The sequence below is a fragment of the Dioscorea cayenensis genome, chromosome 2, assembly GCF_009730915.1.
Source record: "Dioscorea cayenensis subsp. rotundata cultivar TDr96_F1 chromosome 2, TDr96_F1_v2_PseudoChromosome.rev07_lg8_w22 25.fasta, whole genome shotgun sequence".
In the NCBI taxonomy this organism is placed as follows: Eukaryota; Viridiplantae; Streptophyta; class Magnoliopsida; order Dioscoreales; family Dioscoreaceae; genus Dioscorea; species Dioscorea cayenensis.
This window is the reverse complement of record NC_052472.1, coordinates 21,556,313-21,573,030: the sequence shown is the minus strand read 5'-3', so window position 1 is coordinate 21,573,030 and position 16,718 is coordinate 21,556,313. Positions and strand designations below refer to the sequence as shown.

Below are 16,718 nucleotides of genomic sequence, written 5' to 3'. Positions count from 1 at the left end.
AGACACTAATGAAATTGATACAATGTTTTATGTTTAACTAAAATTGTAACATGTGAAAATAAATATTAAATATTAAACAATGTTGTATGTTAGAACATCCAATGGATGAATTCAATGGGGATTTGTCTAGCTGTGAAGTACGAATATTTTCATTGAGATGTGAAATGAAATAGAAAAGGGTACATCAAGAAAAAACCTTAGTCAAAACTACACTAAAAGTCAACCATCTGGATAGCTCGATGGTATGACATCAAAGTGTAAGGGGAGGTCGTGGGTTCAAATCTCTCCTCCAGCAAGATCTGTTCCCTCATCGTTCATACACATGCTCACCCCGGGATTCCTATATTATTCTCATACATGTCATATACTATATATCCAGGTTTCCAGAGTCTTGTTAAGATCTTGTTTATTCATAAAAAAAGGGCGATTGTCGTCTATTATTCCAAAACTACACCTAAAAATAATTCCTGACATTCTGCTCATGTAAAAAATTTCTAAATAAATTATTTCCAGCCTATCAAGATAACATGTCTAAGACAGATTCTCACCTTATCTTGATTAGCCTTATGATAATGGGAGTAAATCAATGTCACCCAAAAGAATAATAATGAAGAAAAAAATCATATGTTGTCAGCAAGTGTTGAATAAAATATTCAATGTATTGTCTTATACATGCAAAACACACACACATTTATGTTGTGGGCCTTATAAAAAGTTATCGTTTGGGAAATCTATCATAAGAATGTCATGGCACACATAAAACCCTTAGGGGGCGTTTGGTTCACAGTAATGATATATTACCATGGTAATATGATTGGGAATGTTATATGCCTGGGAATGTTGTGGTAATGTGAGATTAGCATGTTTGGTTGAGAATTTATATTATTGGTAATCTTTCATTACTATGTTTGGTTAGTCATGGTAATCACCTCAGTAATATGTCAAATTTACCAAAATACCCTTACATATAAAATTTTGAAAAATATAATTTAAAGTATTTAGATAAATAAATAATTAAATTATAATATTAAAAAAATTATTTTTCGCAATTTTTTAAAAATACCTTTGTATTTATCAAAAATACCCCTCACGTATAAAATTTTTTAAAAAAATATAATTTAAAGTATTTAAATAAATAAATAATTTAAATTATAATATCAAAAATTAGTTTTTTTACAATTTTTAAATACCTTTGTATTTACCAAAATATCCCTATGTATAAAAATTTGAACAACTTAATTTCAAGTATTTAGATAAATAAATAATTAAATTATAATATCAAAAAAATTATTTTTACAATTTTTTTAAAAATACCTTTGTATTTACCAAAAATACCCCTACGTATAAAAAAATTTGAAAAAAACTTAATTTAAAGTATTTAGATAAATAAATAATTAAATTATAATATAAAAGATAATTTTTCACAATTTTTTAAAAAAATATTTGTATTTATCAAAAATATCCCTACGTGATAAAAAAATTTGAAAAAAACTTAATTTAAAAGTATTTAGATAAATAAATAATTAAATTATAATATTAAAAAAATAATAAAGGAAAATAAAAAAACTAGGGAGTGTAATAAGGAATTACATTAAATGAGTGGGGGTATAATTGGAAAAATACATGTCGGATTACTCACCAACTTGGTAATCCGGATGGACACTGCTTTTTGGTGGTAATGTGATTACCACCTTACTTGGTAATATTTCACTATTGGTAATTTTACATTACTATCAACATTACCACGCTACTACGATATCAAAACATAGTAATCTGAACAGATTACCACCAGATTCCCGGTAATGTTTGCACATTACCGTGAACCAAACGCCCCCTTAACGATAAATACCCACTCTTTCAATAAATTAGTTGTTTATGAAAATTCTTCAACGGATAAACCTCACGAAACCCTACTAGATTGGTCAGTTTAAGCTATTGCGCATGTAATTCCTAGAGTCCATATCTTTTCCATATTTCAAAATAATGGAAAAATGAGATAATAAAATGACTTACAATAAGCTAGTGCTTCACCATTCCCATGTCTTATCTCCCCATTTCCGTCCATGTCGCGCAAAGTTCTAAACAGAAAAGGCTTTTGTTCTTGCTCTAACACCTGTCGTTGCGGCTGCGTGGGGCTTTGGTCTTCCTCCTCTTCGTTGCTCACTTCCCCACTGGTGAAGAAAGGGATCTCCGGAGCTCGAACAACAAACCCCCTTCTCTCTCCCTCTCTTGGATGAAGGCCGGAGACGATGATCCCTCAAAAGAAGATGCTGAGTTGTCTAAACAGAGTGTATTATATTAAAAACTTAGTTGATATAGTCTGCTGACAAAGATTTTGCTGCCTTGGTTTATCTCTAGCTAGCTGATGTGTTAGGCCCAGCTTTGGATTAAACAAATTTTAAATATTGGTGACTTGGACTTTCTAGCAACCACGTCATATTAAATTAGTTGGAAGCTCAGGGGTACCCTCTCAGTGAAAAAGAATTGGTATTTAATAACTAAAAAGATACAAATCAAGAGTCAGTGATCAAAATAAAAAAATATAATATACGGTAACTAAACAAAGTTTTTACTCATTGTTTTACTCATAGGGTTCAATCAATGACATCAATATTGAAAAATCAAAATTTAACTAATTATTATATAAAAAAACAATATGATGCCTAGAAAATAAACAATCGGCTAAAAGTAATTAAGCATTTCTTTAGGTATGGCTTATTCTGAAACCGCAAGACTTTATCATTGAAAATGAATATTTATTATATTTTACAAATATTATGTTTAAATTTAAATATATGTATATAACATTAAAATTAGTATTGTCATAATCAAGATTTTTGTTTTTCCAAATATGTAAATAACCACGCAATGGAATGGCAAGTGATTTTCTTATATCCTTATTTATAGTACCTTGCAAATTTGGTGTAAGTCCTTGCAAAAAAAAATTTATTTTAGTTGAAAAAGATATCCAAAGGACGGACAACTTTAGGAGTAGTGGTCCATGCATACCTTTCATTGATTTTTATTTTCGTGTAAATCAAGCAACCAATTTTGATTTCAAATCATCGAACTTTGAATTTGATGAATTTCTATCATATTAAAATATTTTTTAAAATTATAAAATTTAAAAATATTACAATAAAATTTATTATAAATTAAATAATTTTTTATGCCATAATATTTTTATATTTTTATTAGTAGTTGTACATGTTTAACTATAATCTTATTAATTATTATCAGAATTTTTTTGAAAGAATAATTTTCATGTCTTTGACGGATAGTGCCTTCACTTAACTTCAATAGAATTCATTTCAAAAACATTATTAAAGTTTAAGACAATTTTGAAATATGAGATCAATCCAAGTGAATAGAATATAAATTTGGGATTTAACAATTAAAAAATCGAAACTCAAAACAAAATATATATGTTTCTCTGGTGCATAATATATTGTGATTATATATGAATATAATTGAAATGTTTAATTTTCAAATTAACAATCACTATTTGTTAAAAAAATATAATTTATTATATTATGCTATCATTTAATAAATAAATAAATAAATAAAGGTAAGACAACATACAGATATCACACAACTGAAACAATTCCGTATGACATGAAGCCACACACATAAATAATAATAATAATAATAATAATAATAATAATAATAATAATAATAATAATAATAATGAATAAATAACATGATATAATTTTCATACAAAATTCTTAAAAGAAAGTTTCACTATAAAAGTACCCATAAACCAAGGCCAAACAACACATCATCTCTTAAGCAACCACAAACTCTCACTTCTCTTGGGAATAAACACAAACACCTCCCGTGCAATACACCGATGGCGGACACATTAGCATTCGCCGACGCCGTTGAAGTCGGCTGCGGCATCGCGTTGCCGATGACGCTGAAGGCCATGATCGAGCTGGACGTGCTGGAGATCATGGCAGCAGCTGGGCCCGGCGCTCTGCTCTCGCCGGAAGAGATCGCGTCAAAGATCCAAACCAGCAACCCTGAAGCCCACGAGGTGCTCGACAGAATGCTTCGGTTCTTGGCCACGCACAAAGTGGTGACTTGCGAGGTGGTGGTGGGAGAGGATGATGGGAAGAGCAAGAGGCGCTATGGATTGGGCCCGGTTTGCAAGTTCTTCACTAAGGATGAGAATGGAGTCTCTCTGTCTCCACTCTTGCTCATGCATCACTCCAAGGTCACGGCGGATGCATGGTAAAACCCATTTAACTATTTATTTATTTATTTTTATATTTATAATTTTCCTTCCTTTGGATAAGAAAGGTTTAATAAATGAAGTGGAAAGTATATAAAAACATTTATATATATATATATATATATCCAAAGTAAAAGGCAGGCGAGAGTATTTAAGTCTGAGGCTTATAACTATAATAGATAATATTATATTTATGTATACTAATAATATATATAGAGAGAGAGAATTATAGATAATATTATATTTATGTATACTTATAATATATATATAGAGAGAATGTATTCTCGGGATATAACATATATCCCAGTATTTAAAAAATAAGTGCGAGAAATCAGATGGGAGAGATAGGAAGAAATGGATGTGTAACAGTAACAAATTCTTTGCACTACTGAAACCTGTATGAGTGGGGATGTTCATCAAAATACTATACATCTTATTTTTTATTGTGCTATTGTTTATAAGCACAGTAACAAAAAACAAAAGATCATCATGAGTGATAGATTTCCATACAACATTCTATTTTTTTATTGTGCAATTGTTTATAAGCACATGAACAAAAAGTAAAAGATCATCATGAGCGTTAGATCTCCATCCAATAATCCGGAATAAACATACATAGATTTTCAATCTACACACGTGCATAGGTGATCTGGTCTCATATATGTGTGTGAGGGGAAGTCCTTTAGGGATGCCCCACAAAATTAGATATAAAATCAAAGGAAGTCTCACAAGATTGTTGGATTTGCATTAACTACTATTATCATTTTATATATAATACTAAATAGTATTAAATAATATTAAACAATAATTTTGTATAGTTCTGCGAACAAATATATTAACTTTAAACGGTTGATGTTTACTCTCTCCATATATATAATTATATGCCCTCAAGATTTATTTATTAAAAAAAACCTTATGTTGTCTCTTATGGTATTTAATTTAGAAATTTTTTTTTAATTTTTAAATATCTTTTTGGGAAAAACAATAATTTTGTTGTTTTTATACTTTATGCCAGTGAAATAGTTGTTTGGATAACTAAAAGAAAATTTTTAATTTCCAAATAAATAGCTTTTAGATAAAAAGATAATTAACATTAATAAAAGAAAGAAAAATCTTGTTTACTTAAGAATATTTGCAAGCTAAATAAAAATGAGATTTTTTTTTTTTAACTTTAGATTTTGTACATATATGGCAAATATAAAGCATGCAGTGTTAGATGGGAGTGTCCCATTTGTGAAGGCTAATGGAATGACAATTTATGAACACGAGGACAAAGACCCCCATTTCAGTGAGTTGTTCAATGAAACCATGTTCAACCGGACCACCATGTACATGAAAAAGATGCTTGAAAACTACAAAGGATTTGAGAGCATTAATGTGCTTGTGGATGTGGGTGGTGGTCATGGTGGCATTCTTTCCATCATACTATCCAATTACCCACACATCAAAGCTATCAACTTTGATTTACCTCATGTTGTCTCCAAAGCAAAAACCATTCAAGGTTAATCTTGATCTTATTTAGCTTGTAGTTTGTTAATTTTCCTATACATGATTAGAAAATATGCATGGATTAAAATTAAAGAGTTGTTGTTGTGATTGTTTCATGCAGGAGTGGAGTTTGTTGGGGGAGACATGTTTGTTAGTGTACCAAGCGGTAGTGATGCCATCTTCATGAAGGTTTATTGAGTAGTTTTTATATATAGATAAATAAAAATAAAAAATAAAGAAATACTGGCACGCATACGTACTAAATTAAAGGCTTCAGATAATTTAGTTTTTTGTATTAAAAAAATAATATTTAAAAATTATTTAAAAAAAAAGGCTCCATTAGTATTCATACATTGTTTATCCGGAATTTTTATATTATTTTTGTACTGTACATACATTGTACATCCAGACTCCAGTACTATTCGGTACTATTTATATTCATAAAAAAAATTTTGTCGCCTATTATTTAAAAAAAATTTATTAAAAAGCTTATATTAATTATAAAGAGATGTTTACATGCAGGAGATACTTCATAATTGGAAAGATGCGGACTGTGTAAAAATATTGAAGAATTATTGGAAAGCACTGCCAGATAACGGGAAAATAGTTATTATAGAGTGTGTTCTTCCTGAAATCTCTCAAAATGATAATGAATTAAAAGAAATTTTTCTTCTCGATGTTATTATGTTGACTTACACGGTTGGAGGAAAAGAGAGGACTGAGAAGGAATATCAATTACTTGCTAAAGCCAGTGGATTCTCAGGATTAAAAATTGTGTGTGACATATATGATTTTCCCATCATGGAATTCTACAAATAAAGGCAATTTGTAACTTAAAGCACATGAAAGCTTTTACCTGTTTTTTCTAATTCATTTTTATTTGTATTTTCGTAAATAAATTAAATAAATCATAATATATGGAAATAATAGATAATTAGTGTGCTTAAGTTACACCGGTTATTATAATATAATATAATATAATATAATATATTACATGCAGCGAATATATGTATATATAATCACAAGTTAAAAGTTAGTAACATATATGTAGCAGCGAATTTTAAAATCCACTGTAATATACTTACAGCTATATTGAGACTTGGCGATATAAGCCCATATCATTGGATCTATGAGTTATGACTTAGAACATATAAGTAAATTGGTGTTTTTTCAGAGGAAATAGAAAGAGGTGAAAGAAAGTGATCTGACTTCTTTTCACTCTTATTGTTTTTGTGTCAGAATGTAAAGGAAATGAATAAAAAAATTTTTGAATGCTCACTGAACTATGTCCAATTGCCACTTTGCTCATGGAATTTCAATTTGTATCTTTTCAATCACTGAATATCAATTCTTTTTCTCTGGGAGGTCATCTATAGGATTTCGGTTACTTTTTGCTTACCTTTTGCTTAGCTGGTGGCCGGAAGTACATGTCAGCCATTAAATTTGAAATAAATTAATCCATGCTCACGTCACATGGAGAACTTGTCACTAGTGTTCTCATCCACGTCAGCCCTAATTTGCCATTTCTTTTGAGAGAGTCACGACCCCACTGCCATCTCCCACTTTCCCCTTTCTTTAGCTGCAACCCCACTCCATCTCTGACTCTGCAGGCGTGCAACCAAGGAAGAAGTTCTTCGCCGGCAGTACCATCATCCACCACAATGCGATCTTTCATCGGTGTGGAGGAGACCGCACTCGAGATCCAATTGATCAAGGGTGGGAGTGAGAGGAGAGTGGCCCAGCATTATCGGCTACAGCATTCGACCAAGGGAGAGGGAGAAAACCAGATCACCGGCTGCGTAGGCTTTTTTTTGGCTACGAGAGCTAGCTTTTGTGGACCATGAATGGGAGTTGGCGCATAAGATGTGAGAATGATGAAGCACCAAAGTATTGTAAGGCTTTTACTGATCTCATTCCTAGTTTTTTTTCATTAGAGTTACATGCATGAAAAAGATTAGATTAGGTCAAAGTTGAAATAAGGGTTTCATTGTCCGTGAAGGCCCGGGAGGTTATTGTCACATGTGCTCTCATGCGGTGTTTGTTTAATTTATGTATGACCTGTCGTAAGTTGTGAAGATGTTTATATCTCTCACATTTTTTCGATAGTTTTTAGTTATTTGACTCAGTTATCATAATGATTAAGACATCCATGTAATGTAATTCTCCATGTACTATAATTCTTTAAATTCAAATGCTTTTACACTTGTATATTGTTGCATGTTTCAATCAGGGGTTATTTAAGAATTCCTTTAGTGGTGGCAACTCAATTATGATCATTTTCCCAATGTGCTTCCTTACTTGATGGTGTGTATATATATTAACCTTACTATGTTTTTGGTTAGTGGGGACATCCCTATACCAAACTCATTGTAGGTTTGATGGATATGATTTGTAATTCATTAATAAATTCCATTTTTTGTAGTGCCCATCGCAGAGTACTTCACAATACACTTGTATTATGGGTTAGGTGATTTTATGAATTTGAATGAAGCCAGATTTGGAGGATACGTAGACGTTTTGTGATGTCTGATTTTTATTTCAAGGTCGAGCTACTACAAATGGCTAGGAAGATGAAATTAGATGTAAGAAATTACGCTTTTTGGTGGAGGAAACTACGGGTGAAGGGGTAAGGATGGTTGAAATGCGAAATGATTTGAATGTGATTAAAAATGGCAAAAATCGTGGAGCGAGTGAGGGAACATAAATGTGTATGTCAAAGGGACTAGTCGATTGGAGATACTTGTGAAATGCGTCTTAGAAAATGATGCCAATATGAGGACTAGTCAGGGTTATGCAGATGTTATTCAAGAGGAGGATGGAGGAGAACTTAATTAATGCACTAGAACAACCACCTATGATTGGAAAATTACAAGTAGATAAAGATGGTGAAGAAGATGAATTAAAAAGATAAAGTGGAGGGGGAAGTAATGAAAGGCGCACTTGTCGATGCTAATGATGATACTGATAAAAGTGTTATTGAAGACTCTGAGTACAACTTCCGTAGTGAAGAAGATATAGAGGAAGATGCACCCAATGAATATGAAATCCTAATGGCAGGTACAGGGGTACAAGAAGAAGTGGGCAGGAATGTAGATGATGATGAGGAGGATATTGTCTCTGAATATGTTGGATCTGATGAGTTAGAGTCATGTTCGTCCATAGATGAAAATGAAATGAATCCAACCAAACCTAAATTCAGTGAGTTTAAAGAAGATTTAGACATGAAGGACCCACAATTCAAGGTTGGCATAAAACTTAGGAGTTTCAAACAATTCAAAGAAGCAGTCAAGAATTATGGAATAAAACATAGGTGTGTGTTGAATTTTAGGCCAAATGATAAAACCAGATGCAAAGCTTACTGTAGAAAGAATTGTCCCTTCTACTTATGGGCATTGCCAATACATACAGACAAGAACACCATACAAATTAAGGTAGGAAATCTGAAAGTTTGAATGTTCCCGAGATCACAATATCAAGAATGTTACTGCTGAATGGATAGCAAAGTAGTACATAGATCAGTTCAGATCAGATCCAAGTTAGAAACTTGTTGGTATCATCCAAGCAATTAGGACTAATAAAGATGTCGACATCAATAGGTTGAAGGCATGGAGAGAAAAAAAAAACATAGCAATGAGGTATATGATTGTCATGACTGTCCATTTGGGTTACATATTAGTAATCAGCACATTTATTCTTAGACATGTTATTTTGTGCTTGTTAATTAATTTTTTTATTGCCATTAATGTTATGATTTAGGATGCTTGATGGGGATGAGCACACACAGATCTGATGGATTCAACTCCCATAAGGATCAAAATTACCAAAAAACAACCAAAAAACAAAAAAATGGTGTAGATAGTGATCTCATCGGTGATCTCCTCCCACTTCCTCGGATGAATCGCCAGTGGAACTTGTTGCGAGGATCGTCTGGTTCGATTGGATAGAATAGCTGGGAATAAGTCAGGAAAAAGGGAAGACAGGGGAAGAGAAAAAGGAGGAGTGGAAGAGGGAGAAGATAGGGAGAATTGAGTAATTTTCAGTCCAAAGATGCCAGTCATTCTCAGTAATGCTTCTTATATAGCAAATCAACAAAGAATCATAACAATTGTAACAAACTTCTCTAGCTGGCATTCTAACAACCAGGTCCTGTGTCAGAACAATATCATATGATATGTAACCTCCTTGTAAGCATCTACTCATCAAATTTACAAATTATTCATTATACTAATAGATTCTTCATTAATTGCTAATCATTCAACACAAAATCACTGAATTTGTTGCCGATTCATCACAAAATCTCGCACTATTGATAAGTGCTTGTGTATAAGTAATACGAAATATATTTTTCTTACATTGAGTATTATTTTTATTAGATTTTATAGCTCATTCATGTGTATTTGTGTTCTTTTGTACATTTAAGGTTGTGGAGACAAGTTTGGAAGAAAGGAAACAAAAGTAGATTGTGGTTGCAATTGTTGATGAAGTTATTGGATTAGACAAAAGTGAAGACACAAGTTGTGCTCAAAGACATGTGAGTGTGTGCCAACCTCTGTTATGCTCAAGTGAATACACAAAGTGAAGGGACACAAAGACAGTCACACTCATATGTTCCAATTTGTGCAACATTATCAAGAGCTTCGTCAATGTGGTTTCATTGAAAACACGACGTGATCTACCGCATGGATGTGTGCCCATTTATGCAGACTCGATGAAAAGAATGAATTCGAGAGCATTCCGGCGAAGTATTGTAGTAGTTACTATTCATAACATGCAGGAAAAGAATTTTTTCTAATTCCACACGCCCGCGTAGATACCCGATTCCAGCCCTATAAATACCGTTTTGAGAGTTTTATTTGGAGATCTTCTTCCTATCTTTTTCCCACTTTCTAGGGAGAGGTGACTAGGGTTTGGAGAGGCTTTTGCTAGGTTTTTGGAGCGGTTCTATAGCATTCGACATCGAGTTCCTTTGGAAGAGAACTATTGGGGGAGCTTTCGTCAGCATCGATTTGGCGAGGTGTGCCCTATGTTTGACAAAGGAACCTTTGAAGAAGATGAGGCAGCTCCACAAGACTATCGATATGGACTACAAGGGGGTTTTCTCTATGGATTGCTTGCACTTATCCTTGATTTCATATTTGCTCTTGTAAACCCTATGATGATTTTGTTTCATTGACTCTTATCATGCTTCTTTAATTGATTGTTTAATTGAGTTTCAACTTTGGACGCTTGTTGATTTGATTTTCCCTTAGAGTGACACTAGAGTTGAGAATCTATCTTGGTAATTCTTGTGATTGAGTGACACTTCATTAGGATTAGACAAAGTAAGGTTGAAGAGAGTCGAGAGGGTGAGTCGAGAAGTAGCACAACGTCCATTTTCCCTTCCGATTTAATTTATCTTACCTCCGCATTCCAAGAGTTCTTTGCGGTAACGATAGAGTGAAGTGCTAAGAGACAAACTCCATTGGGGCTTAGTTGCGTGAGCAACAGAGTGAAAGTGTTGAAGTAATCTTTAGTCTCGGGGCTTAATCGTGACTAGGGGTCTTTCGCTCGGACCAAAGGGTTAAATCTATATTAAAGGAATAGGATTTATCACTTGGAATCCCTAGAGTTTCAAGTAACCCCTACATGATGTGAGACGTCGAGAGTATCCCTTTCCACCGAGCTATAGTGTAAAAGTTAGTCACGGTTGACCTTAGGTTTGGGACCCGTATGTCTTACGATTTTTCAAGACTCATTAAACTTCAATTATTAGGCATAATGATTAGTCTTGCACTTAAAATAATAGTCCTAGGGCGAGCAATATCCTGGGATACCCCATCTTCCCATCGATTACCTCTCCTTATTCCTATTGCTTTATCTTCTCCTTTCTTTATTTTTATTCACATTGATATTGCTTACTCAAATCATAAATCGGTTTACTCTATAACAAAATAGCACTACTACTTGCTTCTGAATAACTATTCCCTGTAGATACGACTACCCGCTCACCGGGGTACTTTATTACTTCGTCAACCCGTACACTTGCGGTACACACACGCAAGGGGTGTGTTAACTATGCCTGGTACCAACGCCTGCTACTGATGTTCCACACAACCTTTCTCAATAATTGCCACTGCAATAGAACTGCTCCTTCCCCACTTCCTTAGTCGATTGCTGCAGCCGGTGATGCTGGTCCTCTATCCACTGCCTTTTCTCTCCCATCCTTGATTGGCCGAATCTCAAGTGTTGCACTGTTGTGGTCTCCTCCCTACAGGTGAAGTAAGATTCCTCCGATGAAAGATCGCACCACTAGCAAAGAATTTATTTCCCTGTTGCTCGTCGAAAAAGTAGGAGATGACAGTGGGGTCGCGGCTCTCTTAAAAGAAAGGGGTTGCGTAGGCTGACGTGGATGAGTGATGCTGAGTTGTAGGCTGACGTGGATGAGAACACTGGTGACAAGTTCCCCATGTGACGTGGCACACCAGCGTGGATTAGTTAATTTCAAATTTAATAGCTGAGATATACTTCCGCTAACCATTAAGTAAAAAGTAACCGGAATCCTATGGATGACCTCCCAGAGAAAAAAATTGATGTTCAGTGATTGAAAAGATACAAATTAATTGAAATTCAGATGAACAAAGTGGAAATTAGGGCATAGTATGAGTGAGCATTCAAAATTTTTACCCAGAAATGAACTCATAGAAGTCCACTCAACATCTCAATTTTCTAATTTCATTATTATTTTTTGTCAAATAAATATCAAAATTATTAGAAGTAATATTACTTCGTGATACTTTTCTCACTTTCCCGCTTTCATTCATTTCATCCGAAATTAAGACCGTCTAAGTAAATCTCTTTTACTTGTAAAATTGTATGTAAAATGGATGGATAGTACCCGGACGTAAAAAGCAATATATAATTTTAAAATCTAACACTGTATATATATTGACATACAACATTTTAAATGTCCTTTGAGTGAGTACCCATTGTACAAAATTATATATTGACCAGTTGATAAATAGGCACCGCATGCATACCAGCTAGAGTTATTGTGATTGACACCTAGAATTCCATGCACTAACATTTTTATTTTTTTAAAATAAAAATTAAATAAAAATACAATCAACGCCAAACAATCAATAATCTGATTTCTTGGTTATGCAACTATCAAACAATTCCTTATAGCGAAGTACATAAAATTAAGTAATAATAACGAAAACAATAAAAATTAACAATAACACCGCACTTATTCTCTTCCTTTTAGAAGTGATAGATGTTTTTTTCAATTTAATTTGATAAAAATGTTATTTATTAATTGAGTAGTGCTATATAGAGCGAACAAGTCATACAAACTAGCCACATGACTGATGTGGCTGGTGACATGGCGAGTTCGCTTCTCTCATCTTTTTTTATTATTTTTTTATTTTTTTAAATTAAAACATTTAATAAAATGAGAAAATTTTTTTGCCTTTCTTTCTCTCTCTCTCTCTCTTTGGGTTCCCGCCTCCGACCGCCCGCTCCCCCATCCTCTCTCTTTGCACCATCTATCCCATCCGTCGATTCCTCTCTCTTGCGGTACAAGTGCCCTGCAGCCCACTCCCTCTCGGGCTCCCACCTCCCATCCCGGCACTCCCCCTTCCTCTCTCTTGCACCATCGATCCCGTGCTGTCGCTTCCTTCTCTCAGTAACCCTCGATCCTCGACAGCCCGATCCCTCTCGGTTCCCAGCTCCCCGTCCCACCGCCTCCCTCTCGATCCGGTGATCTTTGCTTGGCTTCTTCTCCTCTTCTTTATTTAAGGTTCATAATATTTAGAAATCCCATTTTAAGGGTCATAATTTTTACAAATCCCATTTTAAGGTTCATAATTTTCACTAATGAAATATTATGTGAAATCTTAGGGTTTTACAAATCCCATTTTATGATTTTTTATATATATATATATATAATGTTATCTGATCTTGCTATTTGATGCATTTTTGATCTCTTTGTTCTTATGGTAGTTGTTATTTAATTTTGTAACTTGTGGCATACCTAATATAATGCAGCCAAGAACATGAATTAGTCATTTCTTTCAATTAGTTGTACTATATATCAATTAGTCATTTGTTTTACAACCTCTTTCCACCAAAGAATGAATGTGTATTTTTTCTAAAAAATATGATTTCTATTAGTGGAAATCGGATCGTGAAAATTTATTTTTAAAGTAAACTCGAAATCGATGAATAATGCAAATTATTTATGAATTTTTTTGTTTGTCAAATCTGTGTTTAGACATATATCTAAAGCAAGAACATAGAGAAGTGGTACTTGGGTATTCTGAGCAAGGAAAAGATAATGTCAAAGTTGGATGTTCAAGTTATGAAATACATGCCTAATAAAAACCGGTAGATTTGGATTTAATTGAAAATATTGTGCTAGAGGCCGGTATGATACTTGATTGTGAAGAAGAACTTTATAAATTGTATGTCCAGAATGCGGCGCGTAAAGGGTTTGGCATAAAAAAAACGAGATTAGGTGATGATGGAAAATTAAAATATTACACGCTAGCATGTGCAACAAACGGCAAACGAATATCTACTTCAAACAACTCCTTCAACCCAAGGTTATCCACCAAAGTAAATTGTCCAGCAAAGATTAATGTCATTGTTGGCAATGATGGGCGATTTACCATTTCTAGTATTAATTTGGAGTATAATCATGCACTTAACCCATAAAAAGCTTGTTTCCAAAAGGCTTGAATTAAACGACCAAGCAAAGATAAGCCTAAGCAAAAATTTCCATTCCCTAGCGGTTGAAAGTAGGGATCATGAAAATTTGACATACACTGAGAAAAATTGTAGAAATTATATTGCGAAAGCAAGGAAGTTAAGGCTTGGTGTTGGAGATGCAATGGCACTTGAAAAATATTTCTCTCGTATGGAACAAAGAAACACAAACTTTTTTCATTTGATTAACGTGGATGAGGAAGGTCGTTTAAGAAATGTCTTTTGGGCGGATGCGCGGTCTATAGCTACTTATGAAACTTTTGGTGATGTAATTTCCTTTGATACAACATACATAAAGAATAAGTATGACATGCTATTTGCTCTGTTTGTCGGTGTAAATCATCATGGATAGACGGTATTGTTTGGGTGTGGCTTATTATCGAATGAAGATACATAAACATATGTTTGGCTCTTTAAAACTTTGCTTGAGTGTATGTAAGGCAAGGCTCCTAAAGCAATTATTACAGACCAATGTATGGCTATTCAGGGTGCAGTTAGATTGGTTTTTCCAAATTCCCATCACCGCCTTTGCCTTTGGCATATCATGAAGAAGGTTCCCGAGAAGCTTGGAGGTTTAAATGATTACAAAGCAATCAAAAAGATTTTGAAACGCATCACGTATGAAGCATTGGATATTCAAGAGTTTGAAGACACATACTTGAAGATGATGGCAGACTACAACATTGAGAAAAATGAATTACTAAATTCTCTATTCAAAATTTGTGATCGTTGGGCTCCTGTATATGTTAAAGGCATATTTTGGGCTAGAATGTCTACCACTCAAAGAAGTGAAAGTGTAAATGCATTTTTTGATGGGTATGTTGGTCCGACGACTTCACTGAAGTAGTTTGTTGAGCAATATATAATACCTTAAAAAGCAAGATTGAGAAGGAGAACAAAGCTGATTTTGCTTTATTTAACTCGTGTTTTTCATTCATCACTGATTGTTATTTTGAGAAGCAACTACAAGAATCATACACAAATGAAATTTTTAAATTGTTTCAAGATAAGTTACCGGGCACTCGTGCCGCAAAAGTGAGGAAGCAGCTGTTGGGATAGATGGTGCAGGAGAGAGAGGATGGGGGAGCGGCGGTCAGGAGTTGGAAACCGAGAGAGAGAGAGAGAGAAAGATATATATATATATATATATATAGTGTGTGTGTGTGTGTGTGTGTGTGTGTGTGATAGAGAGAGAGAACGCCAAACAAGTTCTCATTTTATTAAATGTTTTAATTTTAAAAAAAAATAAATAAAAAGATGAGAGAGAAACGAACTCGCCACATCACCAGCCACACTAGTCGTGTGGCTGGTTCGTGTGACTTGCTCGCTCTATATAGCATTACTCTTATTAATTTACTTTGATAAAAATGTGTTAAATTAAATATAATTAATAATTACTTAAATTACCACTACCATAATAAAAAATTTTGATATTTCATTTTTCCACCAATAATTAAAACCAGAATTGAAATTCACCATGCAATGGAATGGCATGTGAAATGCATAGTTTTCTTTTGACTTCTTTACAATAGCTTTCGAATTTGGTGTAAGTCCTTACAAAAACGAAAAATTATTTTAGTTGAAAAATATATTTGAAGGACAAATTTAGGATTAGAAGCCCATGCGCACATTTGACGATTTTTTTTTTGGTTTAATCCCCTAATTAGTGCCTCTAACTAAGTAAACATGCCCTTTTGGTCCCCCTATTCTAATTTGGCCCACAAAAATCCCTCTATTTTTTCAGTTTGGGAAATGTTGGTCCTGCTGTTAACGGAGGTTGGTTTCTCCGTCCAATATTGTCGAAGTGACATTTTTAAAGATTAAAACAATACTAAACCAGTTTAAAATATCTAGGAAACTGAAAAGCCTCAAACTAACAAAATATTAAGTTATTGGATCCGGTTCGAAAAATCAAACTCATATCCAAATTCTTTTTCACTCCATCATCTTCATTTACTTTTCCCTTTTTCATCATCTTCCCTCTCCGACCCACTTCCCCTTTTTCATCATCAACCCCGACACCAACCGACACCATTTTTTTCCGCTCACGGCCACAACCTCCCTTGCGAAGACCAGAGGACATCCAACTGTTCACATCAACAACCACCATCTCCAAGAGCTCCATCCAAAGGCACAAATCAGCCAGATCATACCGGAGCACTCTTTTTAGTTGGCCAGGCAAGTGGCAATTTTTTGGTCTTTATGTTGATTCTATTCAATAGTAATGTGTTGATGCTTGGAATGTAGGTTC

The 16,718-nt window shown here is 33.8% G+C and overlaps 1 protein-coding gene across 1 annotated transcript; it reads left to right on the top strand.

Annotated features, from left to right (window-relative positions):
• Positions 1–3,790: 3,790 nt before the first annotated feature.
• LOC120274815 (caffeic acid 3-O-methyltransferase-like) lies at positions 3,791–7,566 on the top strand. The gene is made up of 5 exons (XM_039281351.1): positions 3,791–4,233; positions 5,425–5,735; positions 5,844–5,911; positions 6,245–6,496; positions 7,333–7,566. The coding sequence occupies exons 1-5, from the start codon at positions 3,851–3,853 to the stop codon at positions 7,564–7,566; spliced, it is 1,248 nt and encodes a 415-aa protein (XP_039137285.1). The 5' UTR covers positions 3,791–3,850.
• Positions 7,567–16,718: the final 9,152 nt, after the last annotated feature.